General features: G+C 37.3%; 1 protein-coding gene across 1 annotated transcript in view; it reads right to left on the bottom strand.

The window, feature by feature from the left end:
- Nucleotides 1-20,641, bottom strand: part of MTREX (Mtr4 exosome RNA helicase) — a 46,965-nt gene that overhangs the window by 4,290 nt on the left and 22,034 nt on the right. Inside the window, exons 16-23 of the mRNA XM_066988915.1 lie at nucleotides 11,879-12,029; nucleotides 9,580-9,752; nucleotides 9,200-9,268; nucleotides 5,683-5,811; nucleotides 4,173-4,283; nucleotides 3,665-3,853; nucleotides 2,389-2,552; nucleotides 1,004-1,109 (exon numbers count right to left, since the gene is read on the bottom strand). Of these exons, the coding sequence (XP_066845016.1) occupies nucleotides 1,004-1,109; nucleotides 2,389-2,552; nucleotides 3,665-3,853; nucleotides 4,173-4,283; nucleotides 5,683-5,811; nucleotides 9,200-9,268; nucleotides 9,580-9,752; nucleotides 11,879-12,029 (1,092 nt within the window). The remainder of the gene's footprint in view (nucleotides 1-1,003; nucleotides 1,110-2,388; nucleotides 2,553-3,664; nucleotides 3,854-4,172; nucleotides 4,284-5,682; nucleotides 5,812-9,199; nucleotides 9,269-9,579; nucleotides 9,753-11,878; nucleotides 12,030-20,641) is intronic.

Raw genomic sequence — 20,641 nt, 5'->3', positions numbered from 1 at the left:
TACTTGCTTTCTGAACACTGCAAGAATTCCCTTTATTTGCTGTTCAATTGCTTTGAAGTGCCAAAATGCTCACCATTTACTACTTCATCTGTGTTATAAGCTTTTTGTTCAGAATATAAAAAGCAAATGATTTTAATAACTTAAACATGAATGGTTATGTAAGAAAATACAACTATTCAAGTGCAGCAACGTTTTTATGTTCTACCTATTTAGACTCGAGTACTACTGCTGTGTGAACCACAGTATTTTGTTCTAATACTTAAATTTTCTGTTGCTTATCAACAATGGCTTACCTTAGCATCCCTTCCGCTAACAAGATTTATTTGTTAGCATTGCTACTTTTCACCTTTGAAATCAACCTGAGTGATACATCCTGCTAGCAATCTGCAGGGAAATTCTATATGGAAGTTTATTTCTACTGAATTTTCCTGATGCTAGTAAACCTCTATATAGCTTGCAGGTGGGAAAACAAAGGCATCATATGTTAAATGTCCATGGTTTTGCATTACAAATCCATGTAATATTGCCATTTTCATCAATAGGTCAAGGGCACTATCCAAATAACAACACAGGCATATCTCAATTAGAAATACCCTCACGCCAGAGTGGAAGGAGCAGGTATTGAATAATTTCAAGAAAAGAATCTAGCAATCTGTTAAAAGACAAGGGTGGGTTGTTGGGTGTATGTGTGTGTGTAGGCATTCACACAAGCACATGTTGTATGCTGAGAATCTACTGATAATATTGCTTCAGTGCATGAAGGAGAAACAGCTACAGATTTGTTACAAGGACTGCTATCTTACACAACCTTAGCATGTCACCTGTCAAGGAAAGAGACTTTGGCCCTAAAGTTGCAGTACTTTTGTTTATGTCATAAACCCTTAGGAAATGATAAAATACACAACAGCTTGTATTGTTGCGATCAATTTCTGGAACTGACTTAAAATTACTGCTGTTGGTAGACAGCAATGTCTAGAATTCATGAACTCAAGAAGTAACTCACGTTCTCTTGAAACACAAAACAGCTTAGCAGTGCAGTTGCCTGTTCTGCGGATAAGTCATTGAAGAGACCATTGAACATCATTTCTGTCAGAAGAAGTTCATCAGCACTAAAATAAAGAGAAGGAAGCTTAGAGAAAAGACCTAAGAAATTGTAATTTAATTTTACTTAATGGAACACCAGAAATAGGTGTATTAGCTTTTTGAGAGTGATGTCAATGAATCTAGACTACAAATAATCTCTCTTAATAGCTCATAAAAGTTAATACTAATAGTTGCTTTAGACAGCTTTTATCAGATTGGACATCAAGAAATTGAAAAGAACAGAGGACATAATTAGGCAGTTCATGAAAAGGACTAAAATTGGTAATGTTGCTGATCAAAGAGATTCAACTGGATATTTCCAAGACAATGAGAAGAGGAACAAATTTGTTCCAATTTCCTTGTAGAATAAAAGACTTCATAAATTCTAAAAAGGAAATGCATGATGCTGATACAAAATCCAAACCTACTACTTGGATAATGCATCCAATTGTTGATACAACTGCACCTTTATTTTTGGAGTTTATCAGACAATGCATGGGATGGGGAAAAATATATTTTGTTTTTTGTTTTCTTTTTTAAACGAAGAAATACATAACTCATTAGCAAACAGTCGTTGAAGGTGAGGAACTTGATAAAATCCTGATGCACCTCACCCATTTGCTACCAAATTTTGCAGGGAAACGTTTGCTAGATACATAGTTAGCACCTCTCAAGACAATCTAAAAGGCAAGCAGTAGAGTAGTCATTGTAACTTATGAAAATACACAATTCTCTCGATATCTGGGTTGCACCCTGAAGTACTGACTCCAATTCATGAGTTTCCATGGAACCTTTAGTATATGTTTCAATACATATATATACCTGCTAAATGCATTAGCATTTACAGCGAAACACATCGCTTCCATGGATTTGTTCCAACAGCCCTATGGAACCAATTAAGCTGTATTCTAAACCTGTCAGTGACTTGGTAATTACTGACAATCACTGTTACACCCATATTTGTGAGTGACTCTGTTAAGAGTTCCAGCAAGTGGGACCACAGAAAATGAGATGATTCCCTCGCGTAACATGTAACATTAAACAATACATACTATTGCCTGAACTCTGTAAGAAAATAGCCATTTTTCTGGCATTCTAACATCCACATTTTAATATCCATTGTATTTTGTCCTTTAGGTGCCATTTAATCAGTACCTTCCTTTTGTAACACAGATTTGGTAGTCTAAGAAGAATCTTCCTTCTAATGGTCTCATTACATTAAAACATAAACATGAACAGTAATTTCAGCAAGGACAGCGAAGTGTGTATGCATGACAATAAGCACTTTGCACAGAAACCAATTACCTGCTGATTTCACAAGCAACCCGTCCTTTCATCTCAATAACATCTGAAGACGTGGCAAACCCCAGCCTTCTCAAAACACGCTTGCGGCATTTGAGTTCATCCATTTGTAGGACTGTTCTGGCTTTTTTCAGTTCTCGCTTTGCTGCTTTGATATCCATAGCAATCTAGGGGTGGGTCAGAAGGAGAGAATGTAAGTGTTGCTTGATTAACAGATTCAACTGTTTAAAGACATTATTTAATATACAGTAAAGCCTCAGAACTACAGAATATGGACATACTAGCTACATGGACATATATGGACTTCGTAACTCTATTAAGAAGGTTTAAAATGAAGTTCAAAACCAAACCAAAACAACAACAAAAAATCCACAACAGTATCCATTCATACATAGGAAATTTGGCAAGTCTGGGAAGTTAAGCTGTTTACCCAGAAGGGGAAGGAAAAAAAAAACTGAAAAAAAACTACAGAAGAAATCTCTGGTCTCGATGACTTTCTGAAACCCGTACTACATCTTACTCGTGAACTACTCCATCAGATATAAACCAAATGCATTATTTCCTGCAATTACAGCTTCTCCAGTTTCTTATAGTTCAAGTCATTGTCAACATCCTGACAGCAGTGTGTGTACAGCCCAGATACCCTCACGGAAGACTGCTTGGTCCATCAGGTCTTGCCACAAGCAACTTTGTGCTGCCCGTAACATAACTAAGCTTGCTTCTGTAGAGAGACTCCCAGAGAACTTGCCTTCTGGAGTAGCACAGAAAAAAGGAGCTGTTTTAGTGTGTAACTGGTTTCACTCCAGTAGGGTACAACTCTATAAAAGTATGCTTCCAGGCTGGGAGTGAGGAAGGAGCAGCACAGTGGTTTGTTTGTATAGTACTCTCCCCAGGCTAGTAAGCCCCATCACCTCAGCAAAGCTCTGCGCAAGCATATTAAAAATGATCAGTTTCAATTCTCTGTGAGCATTTTACCTACACCATGTTGTGCCACGCCTACTGAGTGAAAAGGACTCTAGTGGCACCTCTGTAACTTTCTAGTCCCTGATGACTTCTTCTGAAGAGCCTTCTTTTCAGGTAAACTTCCCAACTTTATCAACAAAGTGCTATCACAGATTTGGACAGTTTGTTAGTAAGATTCAATAATTTTTACTTGATTTAAAAAGGAATAAAATTGTGCTTTGCAAAAAAAATAATAAAAGCAAGAAAGTGAACTACTACTGCCTCTCTCTTCAGCAAGATACAGCTATAACTATAGCTTCTTGTTTTGTATTTATACCTGTGCTTTTCTTTCACAAAGTTTGTATACAGTTTCCAAATTGGGATCATTGTGAAGAGGATGTGAATACATCCTATGCTCAAATGCCTCTACTTTCTGGATGACTTTTTTCAGTCCTTGATCTTTGATGCCCATGTCATCGATAGGGTCTAGTAATGGTACTCCATCGGGAAATCTCTTCTGTACTTCCTAAAAGAGGAAAAAAGTTTATTTTTAGTAAGACTGTAATGCTAAAATAAAATACACTTTTAAAAATCAACTGGCACAATTATATGGACATGAAAGGCAGAGGTGAGAGTTTGGTACGTGATATTCCAGCAGTTTTCAAAATCAATTTAAAATGACTGTTTACAAGGAGAAACAGCTGACATACATCCATGGTTTCCAACCCCTTCTAAGACCTTTAATGATTCAAACTTTAGATAAATTTGTTTAGAACTAGTTGTCACGTATTCAAGTGTAACACACTAATCAAATCAGACAGCTTTAACAGCCCAATGGAACTTACTTGTATAGATTTTAACACACTTTGCCTGTTGTCAATAGGCCTCAAGTCTTTTGGTATGTAAAGTCGAACACTGCTGATAGCTGAGAGAAGATGTACCAAAACTGGAACAACCTGTCAAAAAGAATGCAGTATACGATCAGTAAATGATTATTGTTCCATTGTAAAACTTCACAAAGGAAAAGGGAAACTGAGTAAACAAGGACACAGCAGTGGATAAAGGAGCATGGGGAAGCAGAAAAATATGAGTAATGAGGTAAAGTTAATACAGAATAAAAGTCAGTTTGGCCAAATGGGAAAATTCAGTATTCGTTCAGTTAAGTCTGGAGAAAGGCTCTAAGTGGAAAAAAACATTTAATTTTTTCTATTGCTTGTAGTCCAATGCAACAAGAAATAGGTGTATCTAGTGAAAATGTACTCTCACTCAATATGTATATCAACTAAGAATGGATTTGAACTTACTCCTTAACTGTATTCCACTGAAATACACACAATAAAGCACTGAACTATCCTGCATGAATATGGAATATACTCCATGGGTGTATTTAGCTTTTACAAGATGATGATTTCCAATCACTTTTGGCAGTTCTTTTCTTGCCTCTTTTCTACTCGAACAGATCACTCTTATGATCCAAAACAGACAAATTATTGTCATAAACATAAGTAGGAATATTAACAATTGCGGTTGATTAACAATAATCAAATATATATATTAATTAGCATCAAAACCACGAGGAAGCCATAAATGATCAGCACTATATTTCAAGCTTAAAACAGATTTACTCAGATGCTTCTTCCACAAAGTCTAACTATTGAATAATTGTATCTGATTTGAAAATGATAATGGTTTGTCTTGATATAAGGTTTCAAATTGAAAACATTAAATAATACAATTTTTTTCACTAAGAATTTCAATTTTATTTTTGACTGAGATGGACTCACAAAACTAACAGTCCTGAACAGGGGAAAAAAAAGAGAAAAAAACATATCAGAAAATATTCTTCTGTTCCAAGAGATGGAAGGGAATCTTAAGAAAGTGTCTGTCAAACATCACTGCTGAAATTGCCTCCTTAAGGATTATCGAAATTCCAACTAAATTCTCAAATTTAATAGAAAAAAGGCACACTGCCTATAAAATCCTGCATGATTATCTGACAGAAAACAGCTTATAAACACTTACTATCTGCAGATAAAATGCATAGGTCATTTTAATATCTATATTCACGTAGCAGTTATCATCTTTCATCTTCCAATTTCAAATACCTAATGTGACAGAAGCTAATTTTCAAAGCCCTTCTGATATGGTAACAAATGTGACCGAAGTAATTTCTTCAATATGAATAACTGTTTCGTCTTCAGTGAAATCAGCAAGCATTTAAGAAAGCAGTTAGGTGTACAGCTCCTTTCTCTTGATGTATCTATCCTTCTTTTACCACAGTTTGCAAATACTTTGGAAATAAAATCTTTTAGAGCATTTATAATAAGCTATGGAGAATAACTATTAATAGCAAACCTGCATCTCTCCTTTCTCATCGGGTTTGGCTGGCTTTGCAGCCTCAGTAGCAGAATTTTTCAAACTCTCCTTGCTGCAGTGCAGTAGCACTTCAACTACATATAATGGGTCCAATTCTCCAGAGTTAGGCTGTTGAGGACAAAGAAGAACAGTTATTTTACGATATCACTGAGAACAGAAGGAAAAAGCATGGTTTTATTCATTATTAAAGGTATGACGTGAGGTACTGGTCTTTGCAGAGCATCAGTTCAAGGATGCAGTATATTATAAAAACTACTGAATATGTATCGATTATGTATGGATTAACAGATCCCTCACATAGAGAAATATACTTGAAAAAAATTACTTCTCTCCTGTCCCTCCATCGCAATGTAACCTAAACTGTATCTGCTTCTTCTGGTGCTTCTGCCTTTTTTTCTAGATGTAGCTCTTTCTTAGTAAGCCAACATTATCTGTAACTGTAACACAAAGCATTTGCATCATGCTCTCAGTACTGAACTTGGCTGTTTTTTAGGGGAGGAGGTCTGTTTCATCTACAGATTTACAAATTCAAGTTTTTTTCCCACAACAAGGATCACTTAAAAATCTTTCAAACATAGCAGATTTTATCTGCAGGAGCCAGGAAGCTGCATCTTGCCATGTCTTCATACACCCCAAACTGCACACGTACCACCCGACGACATCTATTTAAAGAATATAAACACGCAGATATGGTGGCTAAAGAGTATTGTTCATAAAGCTGTAGCCTTTACTATATACTGCTTTAAAGAAAAAAAATGCATGTTATTTATGTGACTAAATTGATATGGAATATCAAAAGTAGTTCCAATACACTCCTACAATTAGAAAATATTTTTATGACTTCCAGTAGAACCGAATTACACACATGGAACTGAAGACAGTCATCATCTTTTAAACAATTGCACAAAAGCTTCTCCCCTTCCAAATACGGGCTGGGGGGAAGAGGTGAAAAATCTTCATAAAATCCTGTGTTCACCAAGTTTGGTTTTCCTGTGGACTATTTTTCTTTCTAAATCTACAACACACGATTTTGCTTTCACTGCACGCAAAACAGGATGGAGCCACCCAACATTTATAAGAGATTTTCAGAAGTGCTGCAAGAAACTGTCATAGTAAATTAAACAGAAAAATGGGGTTATCCTGTTCTACAAGCTAGGTCATTTCTTCAAAAAACACATTTACTTGCTGAGGAAGAAACTGTTCCTCTGAACTGTGCCCTACATTTGCAGAAAGCACTGACTGCAGCCATGTACAAGACGCAGAGTCCACTGTTGTTCCCTGAATTGGTACTTGAAAGCAATATCCACGCAGATAGGATCAGCATCCAGCCGACGCCATGGAAAGCACAATGCTGACTTGAACGACGAGACTGAACCAACACAAGCACATATGTGCTACAGAAAATACTCAAACTGGACATGTATAGAAAATTATTGTCAGTAACTGTACCACAAACCTACTAATAAACGAGGAGTTTAAGTGTCACTGACGTTTACTGTCACTACTGCTCTCTGTAACTTTATCTACAGCAAAAGATTTAGTTATGCTGATCGGACAATTTAGTCTAGAACTTTTTTTTTTTTCTACACACAGCAATTCGGAATAATGTGCCATTTGCGATTTCGTGGAATACTGCATCTTGACATTACGCTAGGAAAACATGTAAATACAATTAAACATGAACGTAACTGACAACGACTTGTGCTTTTGCTTTCACCTTGCAATGAAGAATTAATCAGTGAAATGATACACTGTAACCCTTAATTAAAATGTATTCCTAACTAGGAAAAAAGACTACATTAGAAAAATAGACAACTGAAGAAGAGTAGCCATACAGACTGAATTCAACATCATCTGTGAAAGCAAATCCAAAGAACTGTCACAGCTTAAAAGCGGATGAAAGTTTAATGATACAGCATAATAGTGACGTATTTCCAATACTCATTAAGTAAACTGAACTACTACATTAAACAGTAACGGGGAAATGCATCTATGTTCCAGGACGTATGAATGAATAGACATATTAAAATAAGGAAATAACAGCTTTTTTAAGCAGCCATTGTTTTGCCTCTGCGCATAGAAACCATTTTTCCATACCAAATTTAAAGTTACACAGCTTTAAGTCAGTTCTATGATTTTCAGCACCTATTGTCATTCTTTCCACAGAACTCAGAAGGAAAAATTCAATCCAGCTGCTAGTGTAGTGTGGCTTAACTAAAAAAGTACTGCTGGAGCCAGAGCCATCACCTTCAGAACATACTGTAATTTCAAAGCTAATGTTCAAATCTAAAGCCCTTATACCACAGTGAGACAGGCTAGATAGGGAAGGCAAAATATGTATGTGGATAACATATGACAGGTAGAAATGCCTTCAGTGACACTGAAGTTGGCAATTTTATAAAAAAGGTTGGGGTGAGGGAGAAATCTGTTCTACTTCTCATGTGGTTCTATGAAAAAAACAGTCTAGAAGAAACATTTAAGCATCAGCAGTAACAATCTAGATTTCCAACCTAAGGAAGAGAGAAATCTGCCTTTCAAAAGGAAGATGGAAATACAAAAGAGTATCTCTTTTAATAAGTTCTGTATGCACACATTTTTCTCATTTCCTCTTTGATGAACATATATTAGAGAAGCACCAAAAGGTGCCACAAAATACAGGCGCCACTAGAACCTGACAAAGATTATCTCTCATTTAGCTCTAGTAATTAATGCCAAAGCTCTACTGCCAAAATTACAGCAGAAATGCTACCACAGAAAAATATAATTTAAACTTAGTTTTTAGTTTAGCCAGTAGAGTAGCTTATTAAAACAATTTTGAAATGGGGACTGAAACATGATCTCTGGGGTTATCGAGAGACCGACTACAAGAATGGATTTGGGGAACGAAAAACATATCTGGCTTAAATTGCATCACTGCATTCTGTAGTTTCTTCCACATTTCCCCAGATCCATTTCTATTATTTTGCTTTCTTTGAATTTTAACTTGCCAATCCCCAACTCCACAGCAACAAGTCAGGGCAATTTCCTGTCTCAGGTACTCTCTTAGGACTCAAGATACAATTCCTCAGTTTAACATAGGGCCAAATGTCAATCTCCCCATGCTCTCAACCTTCACAGCTTCTATAGATTTTCTGAGATTAAATAACATAGCACATCACAGGACAGCACTGCTGGGGATGTCTCAGAAACAAACTATTTTGAAACCTTGTAGTGTCAAGTGCAATTTTGAACTAATTATCCCAGATGCAAGCAAGCATCTCCTCCATAAATACACCAAAATTAAAAAATAAACGCAGGACTTAGGGTTTGTCCTACCTTCCATAATGTTTCATTTGACACTGGGGAGGCCTGTTTTTTTTTTTTTCCTAAATTTGGGGTGAAAGCGCAAATTTTTTGTCTTGGAAAACCACGAAGAAAACAGGAAATTTAACTTTCTGAAAATAAGACAAAACTGGTAAGGTACATATTTTTCTAACAGAGTGAATGCATATTTTACCTTAACATTTGATTTCTTAGAGAAGTTAACAACCACTCCCCATCCAAAGTCATCATCTTCATTCTTCACCTGGAAGTATTAGAAGTTGTTATATATAACTGACACACAATTACATCTCAACAAGCACATCTTTTTGTATTTCTGTTATTTACAATAGCAGTCATGGGCTACTATTCACCTTGAAAACACTACTTATTTTTCTTTCACTGTTGAATGTTTAATAAAGATGTGACAAAAGTAAAAATTGTTGCTCAGTGGGACGCATGTAACTGCTTAAGATGGTAAACTGGCAAAGACAAATGAAGCCGGCAAATGTCACAGAAGACAGAAACTGGGAACAAAAAGAAAACAAAACCCCCAGAAAAGAAAAATCAATTTACCTTTACTAGTCTTCCTGGCTGCAGAAAGGGCAAGCAATACTTTGGTTTGTGAATGTATTCTTCTATCTCTCTACCCAGTTTTGCAAGTTGCTGTCGGATTTTGTAGTATATGACCACATTTTCTTCATTGGGAATTGCTATTTTGTTGTACTGTTCTTCCAGTTTATTCACCTCTATAATAGAAAGTAAAATCTCACGGACGCGAATAACTTTGCAGATTTAAAAGTCAAGGTTTCTCTTTCAGATTTACATAACCAATACTTTGTGACCGCTTTCAACGCGTGTTTTCTGTGTACAATAATGCATTTTCTGGAAATCTAGAAATCTATGTACGTGTCTGTTAAATATTATAGTAAATTAAGCATTATATACTAAAAGTTAGAAACAAAAAACACCAAAAATAAACATTCCATTTATTAAAAAGCTTGAAATAACATAGAAGTAATAGAATTGTAAAATATCCAAGTTGGAAGGGACCCACAAGAATCATCAAGTTCAACTCCTGGGTTCCCAAAGGACCACCCAGGAAAAATAAAAAAATAAAATTCAGACCACGTGTCTGAGAGCATTGTCCAAGCGCTTCTTGAACTCTGGTAGGCCCAGTCCTGTGACCACTGCCCTGGGGAGCCTGTCCCAGTGCCCGACCACCCTAAGGGTGAAGAACCTTTCCCTAACACCCAGCCTGACCCTCGCCTTTAAGTTGGGCCCCCCATTGCTCAGGAATCACTGTTGTAGGGTTTCAAAGAAGTCCCGTAAAGACTCGCAAAGATCTGTGAGAGGGTATTCACAGTGTGCAAGCAATCTTCAACTTTCTGCACAACATTTTTTTCATAGGAAAGACATCTTCTGACAACTTCCCTCAAGAGAATCAGTGTTGTTTGTAACCTGTTTTAGGCTCTGATTTCACTGGTTTGAAACTTTGAAATTTTCTTCTTCAAATACGGTGCTTTCACACCTTATTGAGGCAAATCAGCTCTTGTTATAAGCAACATGCTTCCTTCTCTCACACTGGTCACACCACCGGTCAACATAAACAAAGGCCACATTATTAAGATCTCTGTCCTCTCTACCAAACTCACCCTCTTGCATGCTATTTGAATGCATATGGGTGACTCAGAAATCCCACTGCACTAGGGCTTGAGAGACAGCTCAGGAAAGTGTTCCCTATTTTTAGCTGCCAGCTTTTTAAGGAAAAAGCTAGCAATTCATACTCGTGGCATAATTTGCACATTGACCCAAACAACCACTTCTCTACTTTGTATTTTAGATTGAAGCTGAAATGACTACAAAATTCTAATGCCCAATACGGTGCCTAAACTAAAAAAATCCAAGAAAATATTTTTGAAAAAGTTATTTTTTAGTTTCTTTATTTAAATTTTAGTGCTGGAATGCCAGAAAAAGAATGAAGATCTAGGCATGCCAGTTGGAACAGGCAGGTCCTCAGGAAATACATAGTATATTTGACTACTACTGTCTTAAATAGCACACCTGCAAGCTAACAGAAACCCTGCAAAGAGAATCAAGACAAAAATGCAGCTCTGCGTATCTACCAACCCTACACATACATGTACACACGTGTGCACACTGTCTCCTGACATTCAGTTAACAATCGAACAGATGAACTGCTTGTTTATTGGTGGCAAAGGAAGTAGCTACCTCTTATATTCTTAAGATTCTTCTGGGTTAAATTTTCAGAGAGGCCTCATTCTCAAACATTGGCTGAGTTCTTTGGAAACTGACTTTGGCTCATGAAAACACACTATTTAAAGATCATGGCTCAAATTTTTGAATGCAAACAGTGTCTCAGTTCTCTCTGAATTTTGCTTTGTATTTCAACTGAACTTTTTTTTTTTCCTTCTACTACTCTTGATGCCTTAGGTTTTTTGTGTGATTGTTATTAGACAACAGAATTACACTTCTTTTAGCTGAGTCCTATATATCACTAAACAGTAAGACTTTTCTTCTCTGCACCTCATGCAAGCTGCAAGAATTTTAAAAGTATTGTCCCTCTTCCTGTCCTACAGATTAGCAGTGGGATAGCCATTCTTGTCCAACTCTCAGGGGAAATCTCTTGTCATAGACTGACAGTGCAGATGAACATAGATCCTAAGCAGAGGAAATTACTCTTCCTGAAATTGTAATAAAATAGCAAACAATGCATTGGCAACAATTCACAGGCAAAACAAGAACTACCCAGGTACACACCCCTTACAAGCATAATGAAGCATTGATTACTTCACAGTCACAGTATCTTTTATACTTACTCTGGTAAGTGAGTGTAACATGCAGCAATACTTACTTTCTACTACTCCCGGAATAGCTCTGTAATGTTGGAACTGATAGAATGATTTTTCTAACATATATTCAGGGTTAATTTCCTCTACTCGAAGCAAATTCAATACCATGTTGTATGTGAGGTGGAATGCACTGTTTAGAGGATCAGCTGAACCCTGAAAAAGATCCAAGAACATTGTTCAGTAAAAAAAAAAAAGTAATTTCAGCATACAAGAGCATATCAAATAAATTATGATGTAGTGTTTTATACATGGAACTGCTTTGATGGGTAGCATAACTTGTCTTGAATTTAGATTACTTCTCTCATAAAATCCTAAGCCACTTTGTTACGCCCTACATGTAACAGCATTTATGTCTCATCATATCTATATTTATACTACAATGGTATACATGAAAAGTTCAGACGAAACATTTTACATTTCTCATAATCCATTATTTTGTTCCATTGTTTTAATTTTAAAATAATAGTTATTATCTATTTAAAGTAATCCATTATTTCAACAGACTGGAAAAAACTTATTTATTTCCACACCTTTTTTTCTCTCTAGGGATAAGACTTACTGGTATCTTGGAAAGTTTGTTCAAGAATAGGTAGCCTGCAGCTTCTTTAACTTAACCAATGTATCATTTTAAAATTAGTTTACAGGTTGCTCCGCAGAGGCTCTGCACTCTGCTTGTGAAGATACACAAAAGCTGTCTGGACATTGTCCTGGACAACCTCCTGTAGGTGGCCCTCCTTCAGGACCAGGTGACCTCCAGAGGTCCCATCCAGCCTCAACTGTTCAAGGATTCTGTGCTGTTCAAGGATTCTGTGAAGTTTGACTTTATTTAAAATAAGCTCCTGTTTACAGGTGTTTTGAACAACCTAACATTAAAAGATGCTGAGGAGTTATTCTGCGCAGGTATCCCCTTGCTACTTCCTTTCCCCATTCTTCTAAGAAAATTTACTTCCATCCTCTGTCAAAAAAAGGGTACTGGACTAGACAGAAGCACTTGATTGACCATGGCTTACTTATGTTCTTACCCAAAGGGAAGATATCAATTAAATGTTTATAATAGTAATGAAATAATAATAATAATGAAACCAACCAGCTATTCAAAGAACACACAGCAGAACTGAGGCAGAAGACTGCCACACTACAGCCTCTGTAAGCAGAAACAAACTCAAGTACCAGCACAGAAAGCCATACTGATACAATGAATAAGAAGTCACTGTGACCGGATGACAGAGACCAAAAACTTCTAAAGTACGAAATCACCAATTGTGGTGTTTAATGCTTCATCTAAAGCGGCACAAAAAAAAAAAATGCAAAAAACAGCTGTTACAGAGAACCCTTTACTGAATGTTTGTAACAAGGAAGTAACAAAATAATTAAAAGTAAAACAAGTTTAAGATAAATCAAATAATCTAATATTTTGCTTTCTATAGCTAGAGACTCTTTCAATGATTCTATATTATATCTATGTGTAGGTGCTGAATACACAAGTAGGTGTTTTTTTTTTAAATCAATAGATGCACCAGAGAACAAAAATATCTCTTAAATTAAATCATGAAATGTACATTTAAACTAACCCCATCACTTCTGAAATCACCTCAGATGGGATTCTGATAAAACAGAATTGTGTCAACAGGGGCAAGATCAACAGTCGAGTTGCATTGTGTGGAGGAAATCTGAAGTTTCTACAGATTTTTGAAGGTCAGAGAACTGTTGCTGATGCTAACCAACGAACAACTTTTTCCGTACACCTGAAACAAGTATTACGTGCCCAATGCTCTTGTCCATTATTCTAAATATATCAGTTGTTCTAGGCAATAGAAATTGCCACTCCCTAAGAAGTTTGCTTCTCTGAAACAGAGAACGCCATTTAAAGAATGGCATTTACAACAAAGAACGACACAGCGATTATGCCAGTACCAGTTCAGAAGGGGTCAGGTTCTTTCCAACACCAACGTTTATGGCTCTAGTGAGGGATCAACCAAACCAGCTGGATCCCACCCGCCAGCTCGCTGCAGTCACCACCCTATCTGCAGAGCAGCAGAGATCTGACAAAATGCCGCTGAAATCACTCTGATCACACTATGAACCCCATCGCCCATTCCTCACAGTGCTACGTCGCTTTAAAGCATAACTTAGCTGTATGCTTGCAAGATGATCAGCTATTTGAAAGAATAAAATCGACGTATCACACTCGTACTATCATCAAGTGAGAAAACAACATTTTTTCCACAAGCACAACATACGCACGAAACATTCCAAGGAAGACCAAACAATTCCAGCAGATTCACTTTAAAGGCTGTGAAGAAATGGTGATTTAAAAACAAATGAAAAAGAAAGCTATCTACTTCAAAGATCATATAAAGCAGACTTATTTGAAAGGCAGCATTTGAGCCAACTGCTGATGTGGCAATTTTTATTTTAAACACATGACCAGCATTTTACAATTTGAAAACAAGACCATACCAAGACAAAGACAAAGCACTTAAAAATAAGAATTCTTTTTTGGCAAAAATTGTGAATTGTTTCTGTTCATCTCACACATTTTTCTCTGGGTTTCAGAAATTCCTGTTTTCTCATTGTTGATCTCTAGGCAATTTTATGCTTGAAATCAGAATCAAAAGTCAAAAAAAGTTTTTTTTTTTCCCTGAAAACTAGAATTGTAACTTCTCCAAACTAAACAGAACTGAAATAGCTTTACTCTACTTCACCTTTAGCACAACCAGACAATTCTGCAAGCGCGTTACTCTTTTCTGACCATCCCAGGCTATGAACAGATTCACATTTAGTGCGCAGCAATCATCCAGATGCCCTTGCGTCCAATACCTAATAGCAACTTATGGGTTATGCAGCCGCATTAGGAAAGCTAACATCAAAATACAGTTACCCTTCTACACTAAATACACACTAAACATGATTAAAGAAGCAGCCCCTGTCCAATAACAAAGACAGGCATGATTTCTGAAGAGGTAGTTGGTGGTTATATAAAGACATTTGTCCTGTATATATGGTGGAAGGAAAGGAGAACAGGAGAGGAGGAAAAATGAGATGTATTCATAATGGGAAAATGGATAAGGTGACCCTTCCTTTCCTAACTTGCTACTGAAGAGCTTATGCAGTATAAAGTGTTCAACCAACCTGGGGTTTCCTTGGTGCTAAGGTATAACAGGAGGCACATCTGTTTAACTTATATTTTCTCTGTCCAGTTTTTGCTCCTCTTGCATTCCCTTTCTCTGCTCAAGCCCTGTATCACCAGCTTCCAGACTTAAAATTCTTTATTAGTTTCTTAAAAATAGTGTGAAGCATGTGCCTGACACATTTAGCTCACCCTCTACCGTAGATCCTCCTGTCACAGTTAATTAGCTTTCTCCTCTTCAGGCCAGGGTACACAATCACCTGCCTCTAGTTAGTCCTCTTGGTCTCTGGAAGCCTACTCCTTGATTCCAGAGAAAAGGTTCTGTATTACAAAAAGAAAGAGCCACCAGAAAGGAAAGAACCACCCATGCAAAAGCCTAACTGCTTAGAGCTGCAATGAACCCTGATAAGAAAGACTGCTGTGAACAGTCACCTTCAAATACATGCTGTGTCCGTTAATTTATTGTTGCTGTACCATCCAAGTACTCCTACCTCCTTTCTACAAGTAAATCCCCTCTTCAAAGAGAATGGTCCACTGCTTCAAGCCTTCAACAGGCAGTAACAACAAATTTATTTCTGAATAATTAAAAAAAAGGGGGGAGGGAGGGAGGAGGCGGCAGCCAGAGGAATGATTTTGGCATGATTTTTATCTTTCCAGATGAGAACAGCCTGGATACATAAACTGCAGTTCTCACAAATTAATGACCTACTTGGTGTTCTTGCAATCACCCCATTTAAGAAGTCTGAAGCCAACTTACCATGAGCAGCCTTTTAAGATTTGGGTCGGAACAGAATGATGGGTTTCAGATGGTAATTTTAAAAACCAAGAACATGGAAGAACATGGGCATAAACAATTCACTACAGAAATAATTTAGTCAATAATTAACTGAAAATTACAGCAGCTATACGCTGTGCCTTCTTTACCTGTCAACGATGGCAGAATGGAATCTCTGAATTGAATCATCAGGCAGGCCACTGAGCATTTACTAGCCCTACTATTTCTTGCCCATGTCAATTAGAAACATAAAACAATTGGGGAGGAGGCAGACTAATGTCTGGAATTGATATTCACAGCTTTTTCATATTTCTTTTTTCCCCCATTGCTGCTAAAAATAGGAAACCTTGCCTAACTGGAGATGTGAGGCTGTTGCTGCAGCATGGCACATAGTGTTGAGCGAGACTTACATTTGGTAAGGGTTACTCTCTCTGTTCTCTCTCATAGTGGGTAAAAATATTTACACTTTCAAAATTGTTCCCATGCAGAGACAGGAACAAATTTTACATAGCACTTTCTTGCTCTCCAGCCTCTCACGGAAAACACGTGCAAAGCTTTCACAGGGAATGTAAGATGGCAAATACTGTTTGAACCTAACTTACAGGGACATTAAGACCTAACAAAGAGGCAACTCTCTCTCTGTACATACACACACACTTTCTTTTAAGCAACAAAAAAGTGTCTTTGATAATTATAAAAATCATATTTTAGGCCATTTGTCCAACTGATAATTTCGTTTGCCTATCAAAATTTCTAGAAACAAGCTGAATGAATTAGTTTCCGATAAGGAAACAAAGAACAGCTTTACAAAAAGAGCAAATAACATAATAAGTTGATGATATATAAAAAGTCTCTCACTTTTTTTCCTCATTAAGGTGGAAATAAGTACACTTAACTGTCTGCAATAGTCATCATTACTAGTTTACAGGAAAAGAAAGACTTCATTAAATAAAGACACAGTGGCAGCTTGATACATCTGTAAGACACAAATATCTTTGAGAGAGATATTATCAGCACATTTTTTCCACATATCAATTATGTAGGTACCATATGAATAAACAGATCTCTCAGAAATATCAAAAAGGACTCTGTAGTTATACTGATAATAGGATAATACTGAGCTACATTAGCAGGACTGCAAAAAAAACATAAAAACCCCTCATGCAGGGTTATTTTTTAACAAACAATACTAAGCAGCTATTTTAAGCATTAATTTATTACCAATCTGGCTCACTGCTTTGTCTTAAAAACAGTTGCACCAACACAAACAGAAGCCACTATGGGTGGCAAATGACTGCTTTCTGCAGGCTTTGCTGATGAAAAACACCCAGATTTTGGTTCCACAAAAATTTCAGTTCTAATAAGAGACTTAAAAAAAAAAAAAAGACCCTATCTTGGTTTCTCTTCCATGCAATGTATCTTGATTTCTCTTACATGAAACCATCAGAAATTAGTCCTAAATGACTGGACATTTCAGTCATTTACTTTGTCTAAGACAGTAGCTCTTGCCATCATATCCTTTGTTTTACTTCAGGCTGGTCACTCAAATTTCTGTTCTTCTACTCCACATTTTATCATCATTCTGAACTTGTCACAGAAAAAAAACAAACAAAAATCCTATGCACTTGTACCAAACCATCCTGATTTAACAAAGTAGTATTTAAACTCTCAAGCAAATATTTATAACTACAAGTATTTTATACAATACAAATATTTTACTATAACTTGAAAATTTTAAATATTTACCCTCTCTATAAAGGATCATTAATTGTTCTGCCCAGAATACAAATAAACTGGGGGAGCTGGGAGTGGAGAGGCACAGTAATTTAACGTGTACAGCACCAATTCTTTTGGATCTGGCTTGGTAATACTAACTGTATTTGCATAATGTCTGAGAGTAATTTTGTTCCATCCAAGCTGGATGTATTCAAAGGAAGCAAATGGAAAACAGCAAACAGTATCCATATCTACACTTAGAAGCTAGTTTAGTTACTCAAAACACTGGTTTCAGATTCACTACTACAGACTACTATCAAGTCACTAATGTGACAATTCACAACTACAGTAAATATGCATTACATTTTTAATTTAAAGTGTGCCTTAACAAAGAATGTGAATTTCTAACAAAAAAAAAATAGCATAAGAATATCTTCAGGGAATCTTGTCTGTTCTTTGTATCTCACATATCTTAAGAATAAGGCATCAAAGTCAAAGCAAAAAGTCTAGCTTAGTAATTCAAAATGTAGTTAAATTTATAACACTGCAGTGATTAATTTACTAAAGTAAAAGCAAATTTCCAAAATATGTCACTGTGGTGGTTTTACCCAGCTGGTCAGTTGAACTCCACCACAACTGCTCTCTCACTCCCCCTCCTCAAATGGAAAGAGGGAGAAAATATGCTGAAAAGTGGATCAAGGGTTGAGATAAAGACTCACTCAATAATTATTGTCATGGGCAAAATGAACTTGGCATAGAGAGATTAATATAATTTATTGCTTATCACAAGCAGGCTAGAGCAGTGAGAAAGTAGAAGCAAACTAAAAACACCTTCCCCCCATCCACCCTCTTTTCCCTCCCACAGACAGCAGCTCTTCAAGACCTGCTCCCACACGGCTCCGTACCACGGGGTCTGTCCCCCAGGAGCAAACTGCTCCAGCACGGGTCCCCCACGGGCGGCAGCTCCCCCCAGGCCCCCTGCTCCACCGGGGGTTCCTCCGTGGAGATCTGCTCCGTGTGGGACCCGTGGGCTGCAGGGGGACAGCCTGCTCCACCAGGGGCCTCTCCACAGGCCGCAGGGGAACTGCTGCTGCCTGCCTGGAGCACCTCCTGCCCTCCTGCTGCACTGACCTGGGGGGCTGCAGGGCTGGCTGTCACTCCTTGCTCCCCCAGCTGCTGTTGCACAGCAGTTTTTTTTTTTTTTTTTTTTGTTTCCTTTTCTTCAATCTGCTCTCCCAGAGGCCCAACCAGCGCTGCTCCCTGGCTCGGCTCTGGCCAGCAGCAGGTCCCTTTTGGAGCTGGCTCTGCTCTGACATGGGGCAGCTGCTGGGCTCTGCTCACAGAGGCCACCCCAACAGCCCCCTGCTACCAAAACCTTGCCATGTAAACCCAGTACTGTCAGCTGGGGGAAAAGCTGCTTTCCACAGACAGGTCTAATAAAACTTCAAGTAACTTGTGGTATTAACATGCAAGCAACCACAATTAATAAATAATACCAGTTAGCTTAGTCCTCCTGGCTCCAAAAAACCCTGAAATGAAGTCCAAGACTGACTAACCATTTACGTGCCATCTGATGTAACCCATCTTGCCACATTTTGGTTGCAAATCTCAGGAAGAACTACTTGCTTTTCAGTTCTATCTGCTGGCTTGTATTAGCTGTCTAATAAATCATGAGCCTGTTCAGGATGGCACTTGAAAATCTGTCTGCCTTTGAACAGTTGAATGCCTCCACAATTTCACAATGAAGTCTTGTTGACTTTAAGCAGACTTTAAATTAATGTTGGATGTTAAGTATCTTCCTGAATTGAAGCCTGGAAAATTTCTGCAGTCCAAGCTTTGTAAGAACAAGATGAGTTTGCCAGTTTAAAATAAAAATAATAATAATAATAAAAAAATATTAAAATTATTTTTAACTACATTTTGATAAAGTATCCAAAACTTGCTTGTTTCATTGAGATTCTCATCTATGCCATAACTCTGGATTACAAACAAACATACACTGTCCTTATAGTACCAGTGACAATGTATTTCTTCAGATTTTACAATGGCTTTTCCAACGAGTGTTAGTGCCAACCCCCAGCTGAAGTCTATTTCTCTTCCAAACTAAGCTTTATTAAGTTTTTCAAAACCTGATGTATCCCCTGGATTGTGCCTCTTGCCCAGTAACCTTTAAGTCAAATCAAAGTACATTACTATAATTAAGACGAAGCATTAAGCTGATACTAGCCAAGGCATCGTATGTTGATGCAATGACAATCTGACTGGAGTGCTTAACCTGCTGACTTTTATTTACTCCTATTTTGCTAGCAGTACTAAAGATTCTGTGCAATCTTTTTCAAAAAAAAAGAACATACTAGTAAGATTTATCATTCTATCCCAATTTCAATACGGGCCACTACATTTTGCCCCTGAGACATTATTCAGACATTCTGCTATCAGGATATCCTTCTCTCACCAACCACGCTTGTGCTGTGATTTTGTTGAATGCTGCACTTAACAAACAACTGCTCAGATATAGGTTCCTGCCTGTATTTGACTGTACCCTGAGCCTCCTGATAGAGACTGTCAACAGCTCCCTGTCTGCCTTCAGAGGCAACCATGCACAGCTACCAACCTCAGCTTCTTTACTTCAGACAGTGCTATGCATTTCACTTCCAAAAAGGACCTTGTTTGATGCTTCAATTCTGGGCTCCCTGCCTGATCATACAGCAAAAATGTGGTACAGCTAATAAATGCAAAGTGAAAACTCAGTGCAATTGAATAAATCTTACCAACTGAAAAAACTGGTTTCTGTATGTTGCTCAAAAGAAGTCATCTGAACAAAACCAGCATAATGCTAATGTATATGGATAATTTAAAGAAGTAACAAAGACAAACAACAGTTTTAGACTGCCCTAAATTTATCTAACAACAACAAAACAGAAAGAAAATCAACCCCTTCAAACAACAGAATCCATACTTTTGCACTAGGCAATTTTTGAAATTTTAGTATTTTTGAACCCAATTCAAGTGCATACACTCATTTATTTTAAAACACAGAAAAGAATAAAGGAGCAGGTACGTGGCCTATCAGTCAAAAAGTCAGCCAAAAGAAGGAACAAAAAAACCCCACATAGACTAAGTGAATTACTAATGTGTAAGTTT

Source organism: Anser cygnoides, chromosome Z (genome assembly GCF_040182565.1).
Source record: "Anser cygnoides isolate HZ-2024a breed goose chromosome Z, Taihu_goose_T2T_genome, whole genome shotgun sequence".
NCBI classification, from domain to species: Eukaryota; Metazoa; Chordata; class Aves; order Anseriformes; family Anatidae; genus Anser; species Anser cygnoides.
Note: the sequence above shows the minus strand (reverse complement) of the source record. Positions and strands in the feature narration are given on the sequence as shown.